The sequence below is a fragment of the Puccinia triticina genome, chromosome 4A (genome assembly GCF_026914185.1).
Source record: "Puccinia triticina chromosome 4A, complete sequence".
Lineage (NCBI taxonomy): Eukaryota > Fungi > Basidiomycota > Pucciniomycetes > Pucciniales > Pucciniaceae > Puccinia > Puccinia triticina.
The window spans coordinates 957,051-979,234 of NC_070561.1; the positions used below are offsets into that span (position 1 = coordinate 957,051).

Genomic DNA, 22,184 nt, shown 5'->3' on the forward strand with positions numbered 1-22,184 from the left:
CAATTTTCTTCTGTTCCTCATTCCTATTATTAAATCACTCGACATAAATCCGACACTCAAAATCTTATGCGATAACCGTGCGGCGGTTCTGGTTTCTGACGATAATGCTTCCAAGGGACGTATGAAGAGCTTGGAACATAATTTTTTCTTTGTCAATGATGCAGTCCGGGAACACAACATCCAACTTGAATGGGTATCAACATCGGAAAATTTGGCGGATTTCTTCACCAAAACACTCAGGGCGAATCTACATGCGACATCATTGGGCAAAATATTAGTATAACTACAACAATCTTAATTCCCTCATCTAGTTGTTATTTTTTCTTCTTCTCTTTCCTATATGTCATGTTTCTACTCTCTCTCAAAAAATCCCTCAACATTTCATGTTTTCCTCATTATTTTTTTCTTTCTTCTTCTCCTTATCAACTTTGTATTTAGAGGTGTGGAGTTTGAGGGGGGGTGTAGTGGTGTGGGTGTGCAAACTCCACATTTGGAGTGTGGAGAGTTCAACAGGCGGGCGGGATGGAGCAATGGATACTCAAGGATTCTAGCTACAACAAAATCAAAGTGAGGTAAGTAAGATATCTAAGCTTAAGGGATCACATTCAAGGTACAAAGGGTGTCAAATTTAAGATTCACAACTCAGAAGTGATGGCAAGGATGGCTACTCCGGGGAGCTGATGGAAAAGTTGAATGGAGGCTAATCAAACTCGGAGGAAGAGGTGGAAATATTACTAAAGAGGCTGTCTCAGCGAGCGTTTGCGGTGTTTAACAGAAAGCAATGTTGAAAGTTGAAAATCAAAATTAGGGTTAGAAAGAATTGATAAGGGCCTGCCGATGCAAAGGAGATGAAGTGACCGCTGTGCTTCCAAACTCAATGATGGAGGGATATTTATAATTGGTGCACAATTCCTTGTCCTACCTGGTGCTCCTGGGGACTTGTCAGCTTCACTGATTTCCCTCCCTCTGCAGGCAATCAGCTTTGGCCGGGTTTCCCAAGACAGCGGAATTCTGGGTGATGATCCTCGGAGATTCATAACCTGCTTTGGGATCCGGTGCAGGAAATCCGGGTGGGTTGTGGATAATCCTTGGATGTTCATACCTGCTTTGGGACACTGGGGATCCACATTAACAAGTATGTGGTTCCGTTTAACTTATTGTTGATAGTTTTGTGCCCCCTCATACAAGTGGCCAATGGTCATGGTCATGGGCAGTGGCTGGTATGGTCAAAAGAAGGTGCTCCGGTTCTAAATATGAACTCAGTTTGTCTCTAACCCAACTCCTATGTAGACAATCCACCGGAGAACATTGGCTCCGGGGGTGGATTTGGCCTTGGGCCTCATCTGAAATCTGTCAGGTTACAGAAAATAAATTTGGGAAAATCATCCAAGAATTATGCAAAACACAATAGTTGGAGGGAAAATATTTGGTCTCATTAATCCCCCCCCCAGCACACAAGGACCTGCCCCAGAGGCAAAAAAATTGTTCTGGACCCAATTTCAATTGGTGCCAGTATCATCCCCTGACCATTCTAAGCACCATAGTACAAACTCTTACAAAAACCAAAATCCCGAATGTTTCTGCAGGACCAAAAGAATTCAGTTGCCCCAAGAGGGGAAGAATGGCTTGTTATCACTCAGTCCTTACATCTTGTTGCACATGATATTTTCACACTTTCAAAATCCTCAGAAAAAGCAAAAATGGACCTGAATTGAGTCTTCGTAGAAACATAATCATTGTAATGTCTTTCAGGATTCCTTTATACTTCAAAATAAACCACTTCAACGATTTTTTGACCTTTTAATTCTCTCTACTCGAGTGGCTTATTTAGCTTGCCTTTGAACATAAGTCGGAAGTCCGCCGAGAAAAGGCACCTTATGGGAAAACCGTAGGTTTCTTTACATTTTCACACCCTATTACCTTATCAAAACAAGTAATTGTTTTGAAAACAAAAACAACAAAACATAGAAGAGGTAAAAAAATTCAACATTGATAACTCGAGTAGTGTTGTGACAGACAACACCTTGGCGGTCTCGGCTACTGTTGGTTTGGTCTGACAGCGATCTTAAGACATTGGCGACTGGCCATCTTATCCAAGGCCTGTTGGTATTCTTCGATTTTGAAGATATCCTGTGACGCGTCATCAAAATTTGATCATCAGCTTCCTCAGTCCGATTCTGGCGACATTAAGATGGCTTACAGTCACCATCCCCTCGGTACGAATCTTGCCCGAATCACTGGCGAGGTTGAGCAAGACAGATTAGGCTCTAGATAAGCAATGGTCCGCAAGTCAAAAATAGAGCGAGACTTCGGGGACTTACAGGTACGCAACAGCTCGCGGAAAGCAGTTTCTACAGAAAAGGTGAATGAATAGATTAGCCTCACTATCCAATCAACTGGAAACAAAAACAGAACGGTGAAAAACTCACGTTTGAGAAAACGATCCAATGATGTTGATCTCATCGGAGAAAATCTTGGTAGGCGACCAATTGACTCGCGCGGCATTATCATAAACGCCGTAGACAAGGCTGTAAGGTCAGACTCAGCAACTATTCTAGGAATTAAAAGATAGGTACATGATAGGATGTTCCAAAAACCCTTACAGAGTCCCTCCACGACGGACATAGTTGATACTGTCATCAACTATCGATTCCACTCCGGTAGCCTCGACTACCACATCAAATCCGTGCGGGTTGTCTTTCTTCAACTGCGCCCATTGGCTCACAGCATCGTTCCGATCTAAATCGATGTATTCACTATGACGCAAGAGAGGGTATGCGTGAATTCAAGTAGAGCGCTTCACCAAATCAAACGAGCCTGAAAAGCTCACTCTGCCGCCTGGATCTTGCGCGCAATGTCCTGTAAGTTAGGGTAGAATAAAGGATCAGAGTGGGAAGATCCGGGAATGACTGTAGCAAAGTTGATGACCACCGGGACTTACCATTTTCATTCCTTTGTTGGCAGCTAGTACGACCCGTTGTGCCCCATTTAATTTGAGGAGTTGGGCAAGGATGAGCCCGGTTGGACCGGCGCCAATCAAGAGGCACTCGCTGCCGGGCTTGGGGCGGATCTTGTCGAGGCCGTGGACGGCACATGAGGCAGGCTCGACCAAGGTCGCTTGCTCGTCGGTCAGGTTCTTGATCGGGAATACCTTGGCCGCATGGAACTTTGCATACTCCGCAAAACCGCCGTTGAGGGTAACCCCATGGGCTTCGAAACCTGTCAAAACATCACATTTTCATCAAGCTCTAGGAAATCCCGTTATCCTGCATGGATCCTTGGACTGCGTGAGATCATGCAGCACACTTACTTTCACAAAACCTGATATTCCAAACGGCAGAAGAAGAAAAAAAACAGTCAGAAAACTATGCTGTTGATCACTCTCTAAAGCAAAAACAAAAAAATGTTACAAACAGGGTAGTACCACGTTGACAGTAGAAGCATTTCCCGCAGGTCTCCCCGACATCGCAAACCACACGATCGCCGATCTTGACGCTGTGCACTTTTGATCCGGCTTGAACGATCGTCCCGATGACCCTGATTTGCGAACGGGTAAAGAGAGGCGAAGGTAAGGAGCTGCGTTTGTGAGCACACTGGAATGGTATTACACTGGCGACTCAACTCATGTCCTGGGATCAATGGAAACTTGGAAATGAACTCTCCTTCGTGAATGTGCCTGTGAGTTTCGAAGGGAGAGATGATTGGAGAATGGCAATGAGGTCATGAAACAGGAAATCGGAAAGATAATGGCGAATGAAGAGAAATAGAAAAGTCTTACTGGTCGGTTCCACACACTCCGCACATTGACACTGAGCAGGTTCATTAAACAATTCATCATCAGTTTCGGCAAGAACATGACTCGGGAAGGGAAAAGATGAGAAAGGGAAGCCGATTTCCTGATAAAAAGCTATAGCTAAGTCATCGTGGCCAAAACAGTGGGATAGAAGAAATTGTGACAGCTTTGAGCAAGTGAGTTCTTCCAGGGTGGAAAGCCAGGTTCCAAATCATGAAGGCTTGAAAGCATTGGTGACCGACCATGTCTAATAATTTGGCTATGTGCCTCTTTTCATGTATCTAGTTCATCTTTGCCTTATATATAGCCAGCCAAGGTGAATCTGTTGGGCTCGAAGAATAGTTGAAATTGATCGACATCAAAACAGGGAATTTCGGCCAACCTTTTAGCAGCACCTCGTGTTCATCGATCGAGGGGAGATCAGCCTGGATGACTGAGAAGTGGCGAGCTTTTTCGTAGTAGAGCGCGGTCATCTTCGAGGGCATCGCTACGGCGGCGGCCATCTTGTCTAGGAGTTCGTGAGTGAGAAGGTTGGGGTTGTTTGTTGGAATGCAACAGCTGGAAATTTGGTGGGTTTGAGGAGGAGGGCTGCAATGATTTACGGGCTGAAATATGACGATAGCGCACTGGTGGATCCCTTTTTTTTTCTTAAGGCAACGGCCTATTCTCAAAGCACTCTTTCATGCGGGGACACGGCCTCATTGCTGGGCCGATACATGTCTGCCACAGTCGATAATTCAAGCTTCTGGAGTGGACGATCGATATCAGCCAACGTTGCACTGCTGCACATCAACGATACATGCTCGTGATCTGAGTTAGCCCTCGATAGATAGTCTATCAGTAGCCTATGGGAGTCTTTAGCCTCTCTCATTCTGCTTCCAAGACTCCAAGACTCTTTGCAAGGCTTCGGATTACGATCGAGCATCCCTCGCGCTCGCGCGGTGATACTCGGCAATAAAAATCATAAACAGGCCTTCAGTCGACCTAGTGTATGACATGAATACTATGTATGTCTGCCTTGTGCATCAGAGGCGTACTAGAAGTGGCTTGAACCGCTGTGTCTAGTGGATTGCCTTGGAGACCACCTTTCAAGGGGGTAAATTCTTGAAAACCATTGGGTGCAGAATCCTTTTGTGGCTGGGTTGTTGTAAGGTTGAAAACAGGCTTACTGTCTCAGCACACCAGAGACAGACCATAGCACGGTGGTATTCAACGCGTTTTTTGGGCCCGTCAAATACTGATTTGTCGAATATTTGAGTATTCGGAGATACTCGACGGAAAAACCTCCAAAATACATTAAAAACACCAAAAAATTACATTTTTTGTGTTTTTGACTTCTTTTGGCTCATTTCTGGCCCATACATTCTTGAGGAGGTCATCCTTCAAAAAGATCATGGTGCCAAAGACACTTACAATATTGCCGGAGGCATATCTCATAATGGCGGACGCACTCACCACAGATGTTTGCTCAGCACTTGCGTGCAAGTGCCTTCACCCCTCTCTTTAGGAACCCTTTAAGATCTCTTTAAGGACTTGGCTCCAAGTGATGTGTAATTTTGTGCTGAATTTTTGCTGAAGTTATGCTGAATGTTTATGAAGTCATGTTGGAAAGGGTCTGATATCATATTGATACCAACTGCAACTTGACCGTATATATTACTTTAACTCTTTGAAAACATATGCACAACCACACTGCAATGAATTGTCAACTGCTTGGCAGAAACAATGGTTTCTTCTATTGAAACTATATAATATATTTTGATTAATCATGGGGTTATACCAGGGGAGCTTGCTCAGCACTTGCATGCAATTCCAATCATTCAATAATTTTTTTAACCTTTTAAACTTACTTCCGGAACTCTATCAGCAAGTTACACTCAATTTCCACTCAATTAACTTGTGGTCAATCCATGCTGAATTAATGTTGAATCAATGCTGAATTTAGCTCAAGGCAAGTTTGAGATGGGTTCAATCTGGCTTGAGACTGAATTCTAAGGCTCTTGCAAGGATAAAAAAAACTTTTCCATGAGAAGATCTTGTCAACTTGAATTCCCAAATGTCCAGGAGATATTCCTCAACTTCTTGTGAAAGAGTGAAATTCACCCTTCTGAGGTTTAGAAGATGCTCAAGATAAATCCTTGAAGCTTACAAAGAGTCATTTCATAAGAAATAAAGCTGTATATAAACTTGATATGTGAGCTTGGAAAAGAGAAACGCTTTGACAAAATTCCTGATTCATCTATTGTTTAAAATGAACTAGAGGCCAAGGCGGCTGCGCCGCTGTAAACCTTATATCAAGCAGAAGCTGAGGCTACCACAACCCTAACTAGAGCTATTACCTGTTAATGCAGTTCTACACCAATAGATGACTTCCTTTCACATCTGGGACCCTCATAGTTGCGGATATAGACCAAAAAGTCTATATTTTTGCAGGGAAATCTAGCTTTTGGGGCTCCAGATTACTTTTGGGAGGCCCTCAGATCTTGATGGGAAGTTTCTCAATGTAAAAATTACATCAGGTACCTTTATAAATTTGTCTCCCCCTAATTGGAGGTATCATTAGGATTTTCTCATCAATGCTAAATCTGAAAATACAATGTCAAGCAGCATCAATGGGAAATTGCCTTGACTGCTACATGAAATTAAATTAATTCTTTGATTATTCTTCAATCAGGTATGTAGATACTATGATTAATCTAGGCAATGAAGCCCTGACAGATTATCATGAGTTTGAGGAATGTCATTAACAATACACTTTCATTGCAATCAAACAGAGAAAGGGGCACTCTCCCGGCAGAAATTTTCTCTTTGATGTTTGTACCATTTTACTCTATAAAACTCGTACTTGTGGAGAAGCAAGATTTATTTGAATACTTCTCCAAGTTGGGGGAAGCTTCTCATACACACGGTGACAGTGACATGTGGTATTCCAAAAAGGTTTCACAAAGGGAACTGGCAGGATTGATGTCCTTCCGGGACCCCGGGGGCAAGGGACAAAAGGGATTTGTGCCCAATTTTTGGCAGGTTGAGAACTCATGGGTGCAAGATCAGGAGATTCTTGCGTTTGGGGGCGTTTAAACTTCAAAGTAGAGCCCCCAGGTTGGTGTTTTTTTTTCCTGGAAATTGGACCTGATTGAGGTCCTGCCCAATCTGATTTCAACTTTGAAACCCCCTATTACCCATCCATCTCTCAAGTCCTACACCATACAAAAAGACAGTATAATTTGTGTATTGGTTCCAGATCATTGTCCCAAATATAAACACATACAACAAGGCCCTCTACAGGGTTTTCCTCTGATTGGTTATTGACACATGAATGCACACATTAAGAGACCAAAGAATTGCCCATTTGATTTTTGTGCAAAGCCAGCAGCCATATGTCCTCCAAGTCTTGCTTGACAACCTTGCACAGATCCCCATGTATCATCTGGCAAAATACAAGAGGGCTGTGGCCAGTTCCATTGTGCCAATCACACATCTCCAGGATGAAATCTCTCCGCAGCCATCCCCCACAAAGCCAAAAGATCATTTGAATGCCAACACTGTTGGCACAGAGATAAGTGCACATTTACCATCAAGGAACACATCTGACACCCCCACCCAGAAGGCAAAGATATTCTATAAGTGTTGAGATGGTGAAGCTGGTGTGTAGTCTTTGTATGCTTGTATGTAGATATGCTTCTACCAAGCAGCCCATTACTACAATCTACCAGTTTCTCACTTGCCTTTCTTTCTGTACTATCATATCTATCATTTACCATCAATTCTTACCATGAGTATTGGTTGCCCTTGTTTCAGTGCCTGGTGTTCCTCAACAATAAGGAACACACAAAGAAGTGTGGCATACGCGCCACCACCACACCCCAGCAATCTAGACCATCAAGCACAAATTGCAAACAAAGATAAGGCTACAGGAAGAAGACACAAAAGGTACATATGCAAGTAAAATAAATCAGGCCCCACCAAGGAAAATATGTTGCAATTGGAATTTGGAGCAAAAAAATTACAAGAAATGGTATTTCCAACATCCTTGTGTCTCATGGAATCCGCTTGCCGCGCGCTCAAATCATCTCTAGCCATGACATGGCAAAGGTATAGTTGAGGTAGGGAGCACGAAAGCCCTGGATGGCTGAAATCGGGATCCCAGAAAGTGAGTTGAGAGCAATAATTTTTCCATCGATCTCGTTCACAGGAGCACTGCCGACATGAGTCATTGTGTGATCCGCAATCTCATTCCCGGCAACATACCAATCTGTGACCATCGAATAGTTGGTGTAGTTCAAGGAAACAAAGTAGGTCATTTTAGGAGCACATCCATTGGGATTTTTCCTCTGGGCGAAGAACTGGTTAACCGAGTTGATCGTGTATGACTGAATAGCGTCATCAGCGGTGAAGATGATGAATTGGGGCACGTCCTTGGGATTTAAGCCACCCGGAGGGGAGGTAGAGGCACATTGACAGCTAGGCAGTTTGCACGAGTTGGGATCACAGGTATATCCAGCGGATTGAGGGGTGCTCGATGGGCCATTTGTCGCGCCCCCTTCGCCAGATGAGACCAACTGACGCTTCTGAATCGGCCGGCAGGATGGCGAGGATGGATGCAGCTCGTGGGCGTTGATGAGGGGCAGGACGAAGATCAAGAATTCGAGTAGATGTGCGAATGAGGATCGCATGTTGGTCGTGTGAGTGTGGTGATAATGTTACTATTAAATAATCAAGCTGGAAGAAAGGTACACAAACTCATCCAGAAGTCACCTAGTAACCAGAGGGCAATTTTGCAAGTTTCCCCCGGACGGTCTGAGCGGATCCCTGTAGCTCTATAATGGGTATCATGGCTGGCTGAGCAGGCACGTAGTCTTCAGGCTGTCCGTGAGCATGGGAGGTCAAGAAGGAGCTGAAGGACAACGGTACTGCAACCTGAGCGAGGCAATCTGCTGAGATGCTGGCCGCGTCGTTGTCTCGGAGCCCATCCGTGCCAAGCAGAGGTTGCCTGGTGTTGTTATTGTTGCTGTTGGCAGTCGTTGAGAAAAATCTGGTCGGGGGCAGACAGGGGCGCCTGTGGGACCCGTGAGTCGGCTTGGGTGAGCGCAAATAGAGACACAAGCAAAAAAGAGATTCGGAAAAGGAGAAATATCTTGCCAATTATTGTCATCGTGCTGCTTGGCCAAAAAGATGCCGCTCCTGCTCAAGAAGGCAAAGCGGGACATGAATCTGCAGCGCCAACTGACTCACCCCTCCGAGATGCATTAAAGTCAAATCCAGTACTATTTTCTTGCCAGCTAGAGGGACCCGTCGGGAAGATCATGAGAGATCAGATGAGTCGGACAAGGAGATTTGTCGGGCAGACTGAGTGAGTAGGATAGTGGGAGGGAAGGGGAATTTTGCACCCAGCGTTCGAGGAGAGAGTCGATGGCGTCCATGAGCTTGTTCAAGAATAAATCCATCCACTGTGGCTGAACCTGGTTGAGGATGACAATAACGGAATGGTTGTGAGGAATGCTGTTGAGATGGCTGTAGACCTCCTGCAGCTCCAGCGCGTCCTTCGCCATCATCTGGCCGCGGAAGCTGATCTAGAGGTGAAGAAGGCTCAAAGTTGGACCACCGGGCGCTGCTCGGGCGTTAGAAGCATAGGACCTCTCCAATGGAACATGTACATACATTTGCTGCACCTTAATTTATCCACAGGTCTAGATGAGGTTGTGTGGCAAACCCGAAGGCTTGTCTGGTTGTTATGTGTGGAAAGGGTCCGTTGGTAAGGCCGCGGCTAGATTGTAGGTTGTTGATTGAAACTGGTTGGTATGCGGGCGATGTGGCGTCGTAGAACAAAGAAACGGTTGCTGAGTGGCATCGAGGAACAGAGAGACATTTACAGACAGCTTTGGCAGGTGGATGAGCCATGTTTTGCTATATAAGCAGAGTGTTATCCAAGGGTATTTCCCCCAGGGCAATTGGGGATGCTGCACTTCCAGCTACCCATTGTCCTCAACCCCTCCGCTGTTGCGCCTGCGCAGTTTGAGGGGCAAAGAGTGGGCCCCCCACTGGTCAGCAGCCTTTGCTGCAGGCCGGGGGCCTTCACGTCCAACCTTTTTGACCCGCGCGCTTGATGCGGGCTGGAGGTTGAGCCTGGGGGCACAGCACTGCTGATGTTGGAAGGCTAGGTTGAGAAATTAGAGTGCTACTTTTTTTTGATTCATATTGATGGAGGAAAAGTTGTGGATTTTACATTGGTTTTTTGTACAATGGGGAAACCCATGATTTTTTTTTCTCATTTTGTGTGTTTACAGGGGGAACCCTTGAATTTTTTTTTTTTGGATTTCTGGAAAATCTGTGTCTTTAATAAACTTGGATTTCAATCTGAACACCAAGATTTGGTAGTAAATTTGAAAACGTTTTGATGTATTAAATATTTGGGTTTACTTCGCGCACGGAGGGAAACTCGTTGCGCACGGGAATTTCCGTTGACTCGACGTCACGTGACGTCGGGCCCCCCTCCGTGCGCGCCACCAGCTCCCCTCAAAAACCTATCCGCACACGGGGGTGCCGTGCGGTGACAGGTGGCCGGGGTGAAGCACTCCGGCCATCCGGAGGAAACAAAACCCTCGGTGACCGGCACAGACCGGTCATCGAGAGGGTATATCACATCTCTGTTGATGACCGGCATTCTGGTCATTGAGAGGACACATCCCCCTCGATGACCGGTACAGACCGGTCATCGGGAGGCTACATCCCTCTTGATGACCGGTCTATGCCGGTCATTGAGAGGAATGTAGCCTCCTGATGACCGGTCTATTCCGGTCATTGAGAGGATTTTGGCCTCCCGATGACCGGTCTATTCCGGTCATCAAGAGGGATGTAGCCTCCCATTAATGACCGGTCTATTCCGGTCATTGAGAGGATTTTGGCCTCCCGATGACCGGTCTATTCCGGTCATCGAGAGGATTGTAGCCTCCCGATGACCGGTCTGTACCATCGAGAGGGATGTAGCCTCCCGATGACCGGTCTATTCCGGTCATCGAGAGGGATGTAGCCTCCCGATGACCGGTCTATTCCGGTCATCAAGAGGATTTTGGCCTCCCGATGACCGGTCTATTCCGGTCATCAAGAGGATTTTGGCCTCCCGATGACCGGTCTATTCCGGTCATTGAGAGAATTGTAGCCTCCCGATGACCGGTCTGTACCGGTCATCGAGAGGGATGTAGCCTCCCGATGACCGGTCTATGCCGGTCATCGAGAGGGATGTAGCCTCCCGATGACCGGTCTATGCCGGTCATCAAGAGGGATTTAGCCTCCCAATGACCGGTCTATTCCGGTCATCGAGAGGATTGTAGCCTCCCAATGACCAGTCTGTACCGGTCATCGAGAGGGATGTAGCCTCCCAATGACCGGTCTGTACGAGGGGGATGTGTCCTCTTGATGACCGGAATGCCGGTCATCGACAGAGATGTAATATACCCTCTCGATGACCGGTCTGTGCCGGTCACCAAGGGTTTTGTTTCCTCCGGATGGCCGGAGTGCTTCACCCCAGCCACCTGTCACCGCACGGCACCCCCGTGTGCGGATAGTTTTTTGAGGGGAGCTGGTGGCGCGCACGGAGGGGGGCCCGACGTCACGTGACGTTGAGTCAACGGAAATTCCCGTGCGCAACGAGTTTCCCTCCGTGCGCGAAGTAAACCTGTAAATATTTAACAATGAATTTTTGGTGTGTTTTCTCTAGAATTGAATTCCTCTCTAACAGTTCTTTTAGATTGAATCTTCATTACTATCTGTGCCAGTTTTCTAGTACGCATGCATTTCCCAGGTTGGGTCTGCCTGACATGATGAGTGGACAATCTTGGGTATCAATTTCAATCTGAACATGTTATTCTTACTCAAATTTCTGTGGCTCTCTGGGCTAATTTTATATTGAATCATCATATTCTAGATTGGTTCCCTTTGATTGTTTCAGGAATGATGTGGGGAGTAGTGTTTTGAAATATTTGCTATTAATTGAATGTGCATCATTTTCCATGCTCGTTGTCCGATGCTATATTGGTTCTGCTTGACATGTTGTGTCAATGGCCCGCAAGCAATCAGCTCTGCTAGAATTCCAAGAGCCTCAGCTGGTGTTTTCTTTGGCCGAAACCCAAACCTTGAGAAATTCAACATGTGAAGGAGCCTACCCAAAACAAGAGCAAACATTACAAGGTTTCTCAGGAGCTTGGTAGCAAGAACAATTGTAAAAGATACAAGCGGAAATCTTACCATCAGGTTTCAACTAGCAGACATTCTTTATTCCTCAAAGGAATTCAAGAAGAATAAAAGATCAGCTTGTTTAACAGGGTATCCCCATGATTTTTTTTTTTTTTGGTTGCAAGTTGGTTGTCTGATTCTTCAAGGTTAGCTGTTACATGAACAGATTGTAGCAAAAAATCACAAGGCTTAGATACAATTAGGCAACACTTATCAAGGATGAAAATATGGTTACTGAAAATGTGACACAAAAATGCATGGAAACAAACAACCTGTGATTCATAGTCAAAAGCAACATCCCAGAAGTGATCTAGTTCACCATTTCTGAGATTTTCAACGGTTGAATCAACATATAGCAAGATGTGTCTCTGGAAAACTATAAGAAGAAGAATCATATTTACGCCTCAAGTCATTATGTTCACTTGGATTTAAGGAAAGAATTTGTACAAGACTCAAAAATCTGGTTGTGATTGATTTATATGTTGGGTAGAAGAGGGAGTTGACATGCAAGTTGATTTCAAATTTGAATTTTTACTTCAAGTTTGTTGGGCGGAATGGGGTCTTTGAATGGTGCTGATGTTTAAAGAGAGTATCATTTTTTATCTGGCTGGTAGTGGCTGAGCCTGGGTTTAAATTGAAGCAGACCGTTTGAAAATTTCATAGTTAAGTTCCATTTGAGAATGATGAATGCATGCATTGGCAATCCCCAATTCAGTTCATTTAAAATGATCAGGGATGTGAGATCTCTCTTCTAATTTATTGGCAGAAATGGGCTTTGGGTATGAGGTGGAGTGGCTCTACCATTTGCTGGTTGATTCTTGGAATGGCAACATATAATGTTTACACCCTTGGAAGTGGGTGGTGTAGCCACCTTGGAATATAGTTGCAAATTCTTTTTGTGTGCCGTAACTGGCTCCCTGAAGCAAATTTTCCAAATTTTCTTTTTTTGGTGGGGATTTAAGGGCAAGCCATGCACAAGTGAATTGAGGCATGTTGAATCACCCTGAATTCCAACTTCCACTGCACATGGATCTTTCAGAAAAAAAAATATGGATTGATTCAATTCAGAATGAGGATTGACAATTTTCAAGATACTCAAGGTGTGAATTCTGAATCCGTGAGTTGTTTTGTAGTGAATTAGATGCCAAGTTTATAAAAAAACTGTCTTTCCAGAAGGATCACATTTTTTGTGGTTTACTGCACCATTTTCTTCTCCCTGATTCAAGAAATATTTTTAAATAAAGAAAAAAATAACATATCTGACTTACAATTGACATTGCTTCAAAGTTTGAGCCTGAACTACTGTTGATTAGTCTGGAATTTGGGAATTGCTGTCTTCCCAAGTTGTGTTAGTAATTTTTTCCTCTTCAGACTTCTGTCTATTGTAGAAGTAGAGTAATTTTTTGAATTAAATTTTTGACTTCTTTTGGTTTTGAAGCGGTTGACTTGAATTGGCGTGTGCCACACTAACGTACGCCCGTACGTTTGTGTGACAACGGGGAGTCCTACACTGCGCGCCTCCTTGGAGAGGCTTATTTAATAAGCTCCTCAACTGGCCGGGTGGATCTCTTCAACCCACACTCCAATCAATGGCCGACCATCGGGTGGAGTACACACTCCGCTCGATGAACGGCAATCGAGCGGAGTATACATCCCACCCAATGACCGGGCATCAACTGGGGTTTGTACTCCACTAATGATGACCGGCCATTGAGTCCTGTGCACACCACTCAATGACCGGCCATCGAGCGGCGTTCTGGGGTTTAATGCTGCTCAATGGCCATTGAGTGGAGCACATACCCCACTTAATGCCCGAGTGCTCCCCCCTCGATCACCTGTCTGTACAGGTCATCGAGAGGACATGTGACTCCCCTCGATGGCTGGCACAGACCGTTCATTGAGAGGAGATGTTACTCCCCTTGATGGCTGGTACAGACCGGTCATCGAGAGGAATTATTCCCCTCGATGACCTGTATTGACCGGTCATCAAGAGGTGTAAGTCCCCTCAATGACCGGCACAGACTGATGATCATCGAGGGGAGGTGTTACTCCTCTTGATGACCCGTATAGACCGGTCATCGAGAGGTGGAAGTGCCCTCGATGACCGGCACAGACTAGTCATCAAGGGGAGGTGTTACTCCTCTTGATGAACTGGACGGACATCGAGGGGAGAGAGGAGTATAAACACGTCCTCTTGATGACCGGTCTGTACCGGTCATCAAGAGGTGTGAGTCCCCTCAATGACCGGCACAATCCGGTCATCAAGAGGTTTGAGTCCCCTCGATGACCGGCACGGACCATTCATCAAGAGGAGGTGTGTTGAATCTCCTTGATGCCGGTCTGTACCGGTCATCGGGGGGAATCACACCTCTCAATGACCTGTACAAACCTGTCATTGAGGTGTGACTCCCTTCGATGACCATCACGGGCCAGTCATCGAGAGGAGGTGTGAACCTCCTTGATCCAGGTCTGTACTGGTCATCGGGGGGAATCACTCCTCTCAATACCTGTACACACCGGTCATCGAGAGGTGTGAGTCCCCTCGATGAACGGCATGGACCAGTCATCGAGAGGAGATTCCACTCCAATTAACTTTTTTTTTCTTTTGCCCCTGTGGTGTACCGGTGATCAAGAGGCGTCAGCGGGCATCCGGGTGGGCCAGACAGGGTGTGTACATAGTATACCCTGCTTGACTGGGGTTCAACTTGAACCCCATATGCACTCCAGCTCTGGCTGGAGAGCTCTGCACTCTCCTTTCAGGGAGGAGAAATATCATGAATGGAGTGCTGGGGATATGCACTCTAATTTTATGGAGTGGGACTCACCGGCACTCAATACATTTGCTGGCCAATGCAGTTCTTTGTGGTGCACTCCAAAGACTCTTGAGTCCCTGGTTCTGCACTCCAGCCAACTTGGAGTATTCTACTCTGTACTCCAACAATCATTGGAGCGCGCACTCCATACACTCACTTGTGAAGTGCTTTTGGGATTTTTTTGGAGTGTACTTAGGCTGACCCAAAAAAATACCAAAACATGCATCAGAGCAATCTACAGGGTATGGGTATACACAGAGGTAAAAAATCAGGTCAAAAAATTCATATATTTGGTCAATATTGTGGATCAAGTCCACCTGATCACAGTTGGGCTTAGTTTCAGCATAGGTATGGTGTATGTTCTACATGTAACTTCCACAATACATCCCATACAATTCCAGTTAGGATCCGGTTGGATTGCGCCTGACATCAACCATTCTTTGAACAAAGATCAGACCAACTTCAAACCAACTTTGAACCAGTACCTTACAAGGTTCAGACCAAACCTTGGCATGAATTGAGAGAAGGCACTCGTAAACAGGTACTGAGCAAACATCCGTGGTGACTATTCAGAGTGCTGGATGTTGAAACTCGAGCGCGCTCTGCGGCGCATGCAGCGCATCTCTCAAAATCAAGCACCTCATGCGCAAATCTAAGCTGTCCTCAAATATCATCAATACAACCCTATTCAATCTTAAATTATTCCGTCCTCATTTCCCACGGTTGTGGATCATCGATCTCCGAACAAAAATCTTCCTTCCACTTTGATCAACCTTCAACTCCACTCAGATCTAGTCTCAACTTCGTCGACTCTTCCCATCAACATCGTCGACTCTTCCGCTCGCCCCGCAAAGCCTTAACTTGGACAGCCGTATTGGCTTCCACCTTGGTGAGAAATGCACCATTGCATTTCCGATCTTTTGTCAACCCGGCTCCTCAAATTATCAAATACTAACTTCCTTTCTTGTTTCCAGTTTTCTTATCCTAGATCCAGTTTTGTTCTCCATTCATTTCCCATCACAGATTGTTACCTATATCTCTTAGGGTTTGTTTTGACTCCTTTCAACTCTCTTCAATTTCTACATTGACTAACAATCTTATCATCCTCTCACAGTTAAATTCTACACTCTTATTGCCGTCCTCATATAGTTGTCCTCTTTTATATATATTTACTATTGTCTCAGGGTTGGTTTCTCTTCTTCCTTTTATTCTATCTTATCCATGTTTTTATTGTGTTCTTACCTTTTCTTCTCAGTTCTGGTTTTGGTTTATTAGAAATAAAAAGTCAGGTTCTTTACGTGACACACTTTTGATAGTGGTGGACGCACTTTTCATAGTGGCGGTGTGAAGCTCAAAAGTGTTCCTGAGAACCTTTTGCTGAGTGCGGAAAGGGATGAATTAGGTTACCTCTGCCTTTCCTGGCTCACTAGACACTAAAACAAGCCCCCCAATCTACTATTGGAAGGTTTATGTAGTGATGGTGGAGGTGTATCAAAAGATAGCCTACGTCAAACAAGTGGCTTAGGGGATATGGGTGATGTAACCGGTGCTGAGTGAGTTGTGAGTTGGTATGGTCCGTGTGTTGCGGCAAAGAGGTTGTGGAACACCCTGACAGAGGGGTTGATGATGATTGAGCAATGTAATAGTGTTGTTGTATGTATGTAATTGTTTATGTAATAAGGGTAAAACCACAATATAGTGGGGGCTAATACTGTAGAGTGAGCAAGTGTTGTACTGTTATGGGGTAAGCTGAGTGCAAGTAGTTTGCTGAGAGAAATTACAACTGGGGGTAGGAGAGCCTCCTTGAATAGAAAAGGGTGAGGGATTTTAGCTCCAGGGGAACCAGGGAATGAGGGATTTTAGCTGCCCTGAGCTGTCAAATGAGGGATTTTGGCTGGTGGTACAGCCTAGATGAGGGAATTTAGCCCGATTGACAGGTCACATGATGTAAAGATGAGGGAATTTAGCTGGTGAGAAAGGGGAGGTGAGAGGTTTGAGTTTGTCCTATGATGTCATTGGGCCATCTGATCGTCTGTCCTGCCCCTGTCTGTCACCTGCTGTCAAATGATGTCATACGAGGGAATTTAGCTAGCCTGAGCTGTCAAATGATGTCATGTGCAAGCTGCATGAGGGGTTTTTGCTAGCTTGACACCTGCATGAACTGCAGCCCCTATTACACTAGTCTGCATGCACCTGCATAAGCCTGCATAAGACTGCATAAGACTGCATAAGACTGCATAAGCCTGCATAAGCCTGCATCTAGCGTGCATGACACTGCATGACACTGCATGACACGTGCATAACACAATGTAATGAGTGCAGCTGATGAGTTAAAGCATATGTAAAGGGTAGACAAGTGTCAGGGTGGACCATGTAACGGATTACATGGTCCTGGGTAAGGGTGGTTCATGTAACGGATTACATGACCTGAGTATGGTGTTTGTGTGCGTGAAAACTGGCCAATGGTGTCTTGAAGGGGTTGTATCTTCTGATCCAGAGGGGCGTAAGGTGTGTTGTCCATGGTGTCCTGTGTGGTTTTGGCCATAGAATCCAATGGTGTCGCCGTATTGGTTGATTTGTGAGTGTACATATGAGAAAATGGAAAATTTTGAAATGGGCTAGATGGGTAACCATAAAGCATACCACAGCGGACACACTTTTGATAGTGGCGGGCGCAGCTTAGCGCGCGCTCTTTTCCGCCCTGCGTGCTTAGCGTTAGCGCAATTGTGCGTATCTGTGCTAACGCTACGCTAAAAGCTAAAATAGCTTTGCGCCCCGCGCAATTGCGCTAACGCTACGCTAAAAAATAGCGCATTTGCGCTGCGCTACGCTACGCTAACAGCTATGGTTAGCATAGCTGACCCACCTTTGGGCCATTTCAAACTCATCTGGGGCCTTTGGGCCCCAGGAAAGCTTGCATTGGCCCTCTACGCGCCCCTTTGAGCCATTATTTGAATTTATTCGAATATTCGAGCTTAATTTTGCCCAGGCATTATTCGACTTGAATTGAATTCAAATACAAATACTTGAATCAATTTGATTTGATGTGCTATGGTCTGACCAGAGAGCACAACATTACAAGTGTTAACATCTGATTGTTGTGGGGTTTTTCCTCTAGGACTGCTAGAAGGCTTTACTCATCCTTTACTCAGTTTGTGACAGCATCATATACACTCTCAGACCCTCTAAGTTCTCCAGCAATATTTCTTGCTTACTCCTCCTATCCCTCATGCACTTGTTTATATAAACTCCATCATCATCTCAACTTTAGGACTTTCCTCCTTGGGGAAACCACCATCTCACCTTGGTTACATCATCAGCACCATCCTATTCATCATTATCTTCTTCTGATTTTGCCTCCAAATTTGACTCTTTTGTCAACATCATCATCATCATCAAGACTATCTTAAGGTTTCAATCACTATTCCCTTCCTATTGAAAAATCCGCCAACCACTATCCACCAGGGGGAATCCATACCATGACATCTTTATGGAGCTCTTGTGTAACTCAACTATGGATTTATATCATGCAAGCTTGATTTATGTTGATGTTATCTTCAATTTATTCTCACATCAACTCAAACTAGTGACTTGGAGTCAACGGTGGGCCGCTACACTACACTTAGTCCATAGTTCAGCGCAGCGTAGCGGATCTAAACTACAAATGATGGTGTTTTCTGTTAGCAGAAAGTGATTGCCCGCTACCGCTAACAGGCACCCCTTGAAACTACAGGGCCTCTATCGCCACTATCAGGGCTAGCAGTGCTATTCAACCACTAAAAATGCTGATAGTGCTGTTAGCGCCTGTTAGTGTAGCGTAGCGGCCTGTAGCAGGCACTACAGCTAACAGCACTGTGTCAGGAACTACGCAACACTAAGCTAGCGGATAGCGCACGCTATGGATAGTTTAGCGTAGCGGCCCACCATTGCTTGGAGTAAGCTTGTATTATTTACAGGTGAGGTATACAAAAAACATGGCCGCAGTTAGGCCCATTTGAATTTCTGAGACAGAAGTTAGAAATAACCAGAAGGGTGGGAGACATTCAGTCAACATGAGAAGAAATGAATGAAATTATGTTGTTGCTTGAGACAATTTTAAATTTCATTCCTGTAATCCACCAATAAATTTACCTTCATTTTTTAATTTAATTATTTATTGTGAAAATCCAAGTCTCACATCAGCAATCACATTCTCTAGATCTAAAAATTAAACTGTAACCCCCCCTCCTTGGGGTGTTGTCACCGATGGATCACAGGATCCCAAACGTACCCATATTTAGTCCAGCCACCCCCCCTCCTAGCTCAGCAGAGATAGTTATGACATCTCTACTGAGCTAGGTAATTCTCTCAGTTTCCCTCCTTCCCTTCCTCTCTCTCAGCTTCCTTCTTGTAGATAGTCTTGGAGAGATAGTTCTGGCATCTCTCCTGAGCTAGGCAACAAGCAATTCAGCACCCGTTGGTTCTAGAATTTTCCCCAAGCTTTGCCTGCTAATTCCCTGTGCACACAGTCCCTGTCAGTAAAGAGCCTTCCCCAGTGGGCTCTTACAAGCATCCAAAATGGATTGGGCACCTTGTGCAAAGCAAGCTGACAGGCTGGTCAGTGTTTATTTACCCTTGTGGAATGATTGGTATAGGAAGGCATGGTCATCTGATTGTGTGGGCATTCAAGAAAACTTGTAATGCTAATCTTTTTCAGTAACATTACAAGTTTTAAAAATTAGTCCAGTGACTGTGATTCTTTGGTAATTCCAGTCAAACAGTCAGATGTTAGAGATGGCAATCGGTACCCGGGTACCCGCCGCGTGTCCGGGTACCGCCTGCTTTTTTGGCCCAAAACAGATACCCGTACCCGTACTTGGCACCCGCGGCGGCGGTACCCGGGTATTTTTGGCGGGTACCGGCGGTACCCGCCAAGTTATCTTTTGTAGATATGTACCTACTCACCGAGAGGAATCCCTCTTGGGCCTCGGCGAGCTGGTATCCGTATACCTGCCGCCGAGAGGGGATTCATCTCGGTGAGCAAGTATACATACCAGCTCGCCGAGAGAGATTCCTCTCGGCGAGCACTGGTATACACAACACCAGTTCGCCGAGAGGGATTCCTCTCGGCAAGCACTGGTATACACAACACCAGTTCGCCGAGAGGGACTCCTCTCGGCGAGCACTGGTATACACACACCAGCTCGCCAAGAGGGATTCCTCTCGGCGAGCAGGTATACACACACCAGCTCGCCGAGAGGGATTCCTCTCGGCGAGCAGGTATACATATCACAGCTCGCCGGTGCCCAAGAGGGATCCCTCTCGGCGAGCAGGTATACATATACCAGCTCGCGGCCCCCGAGAGGAATCCCTCTGGGCAAGCTAGTGAATGTACCTGCTCGCCGAGAGGCTGCTCGCCAAGAGGCTGCTCGCCGAGAGGCTGCTCGCCGAGAGGAATCCCTCTTGGCGAGCTGGTGTGTGCATACATATGTACCAGTGTTCCCTCTTGGCAAACATTTGTACATGTATTTACCCTAACTTGACACAAGTCCCCCCTGGTGGGAGGCTCGCTGTGGCTGGCCGCGAAGCGGCCCCTCCCGCAGGGAGGGACTTGTGCACAAAGTCAAAATTTTGGCTGAGAAAGAAATCACCAATGGCTGGAGGAAAAATACTTAGCATCACCCAGCATCCCCCTCAGCTCCTGTGGACCTGCCACAGAGCCAAATTACACTTCTCAATCTCAGCTTTCAAATGGCGCTGGTCTCATCTCCTCAATCCTTATCTTTTTTTCTGTACTAATGTTTTAAAAATAAAAAAACACAAAGAAATGTAAACCAAGGAATTACAACCCTCATGCCTTGTGGATATTGGATTCACAAGCCTGCAGATATCTGCAGATCCTACACCTGTAGCCACTCAATTGTTGCAGATAGGATATTCAATTGTGCATATTATCAGAAAATCCAAAATTGGATCTTCAGTGCAATGGAATATCCTCCAGGATTCCTTTGACCTCCAAAACGGATTCCTTCAATCAGTTTTGGAGTTTATGCCTCAAAAAATTGAGGGAGGATGCCCATCAGTACTGCCAAGAAAACTGGCTGTTCAGTTTTTCTTGTACATATTTTGGTGAATTTTAAATTGTGTTTTTGTGTTTTTAGGATTGAAAATCCTTCCTTTGTCTGCCAGCCTGCAGACATTATTCATAAGCCTCTCCTACGGAGAGCCCTCCGGGCGGGGTCCCCCGGACCCTCCGTTCGAGAGGCTTAGTTAAGCTAGTATTTACCAGCTCGCCAAGAGGCTGGGCTGATATACATGCACCAGCTCTCCAAGAGGGATCTCTCTCGGCCAGCTGGTGGAGCTGCAGCCTGGGATATCACACAGGACAGGGGGCGGGGACATCCACAGCGGGAAAAAGGTAGCATTATTGGCGGGTATCAAACGGCGGTACCCGGGTACCCGCCTAAAAATTGCACAAAAACGGACACCCGTACCCGTACTTGGCACCCGCGGCGGCGGTACCCGCCACCCTGATGAGTACCCGCCGGCGGGTGCCGGGTACCGCCGCGCGGGTACCCGTTTGCCATCTCTATCAGATGTCATACATTTTGGATGAAGTTGTGTAACATAGCTTACAGATAAGCACTATTTCAAAATAAATAATTACTGAGATGTTGATGAGCTCAACATGGGTTAGGTCAAAGTCAAAATCCTCATGGGTTTGACAGTAAAACAGAGTTTATGGGTGATATGACCTACACACCAGTACATACATCAGATTGAATTACAGCAAGGAATTCTCTGGAGAGTGCCACAGATTCCTCCCTGGTGATCTCAAAGTTTTCCATTTGCTATTCCCTTCCTATCAGCATTCTGTCAACCATGAAATCCTGTCATTGTGTATTAATTTTCTTTCAACTTTTTTTTGAAAAGCTGCCAACCACTGTCTTAAGATTTTTATAAATCCTATTTGACAAAACCCGTGTCTAATTTTAATCACATCAGACTAACATTGCTATATTAGTTCTTCTTTGCTCCTTTTTCTTCTTGTGTATCCTGTTGTTCATCTACTAGTTTTTTCTTGCCTTTAGTTATTTATATGGGGACAATCAGCTATTTGTCTAGGTCACCCTCCGCCCCGGTAGTTGTACTGGGTGCACCAGACGGCGCGATTTGGCCAGAAGGAGGTGGGATTGACAACTGGGATTGGGAGGCCGATTTGTCGCCTTTGTTCTTCTTCTTTTTCTTTTGGTTTTGCTCATCCACAGCAGCAGATGATGCAGGGGTAGGTTCGTCGGATTTCTTACGGCGCTTTCTTTCATTTACTTATCTCTTGGATTTCTTATTTCAAATCACTCACAAGAAATAAA

General features: G+C 45.5%; 1 protein-coding gene across 1 annotated transcript; it reads right to left on the reverse strand.

The window, feature by feature from the left end:
- Nucleotides 1-2,037: 2,037 nt before the first annotated feature.
- PtA15_4A105 (uncharacterized protein) lies at nucleotides 2,038-4,664 on the reverse strand (the record flags this gene model as incomplete). The annotated part of the gene is made up of 12 exons (XM_053167955.1): nucleotides 2,038-2,130; nucleotides 2,201-2,237; nucleotides 2,322-2,351; nucleotides 2,430-2,528; nucleotides 2,604-2,707; nucleotides 2,942-3,219; nucleotides 3,311-3,321; nucleotides 3,415-3,537; nucleotides 3,623-3,676; nucleotides 3,779-3,809; nucleotides 4,176-4,419; nucleotides 4,488-4,664. 12 exons carry the CDS (start codon nucleotides 4,662-4,664, stop codon nucleotides 2,038-2,040), a joined length of 1,281 nt encoding a protein of 426 aa, XP_053019212.1.
- Nucleotides 4,665-22,184: the final 17,520 nt, after the last annotated feature.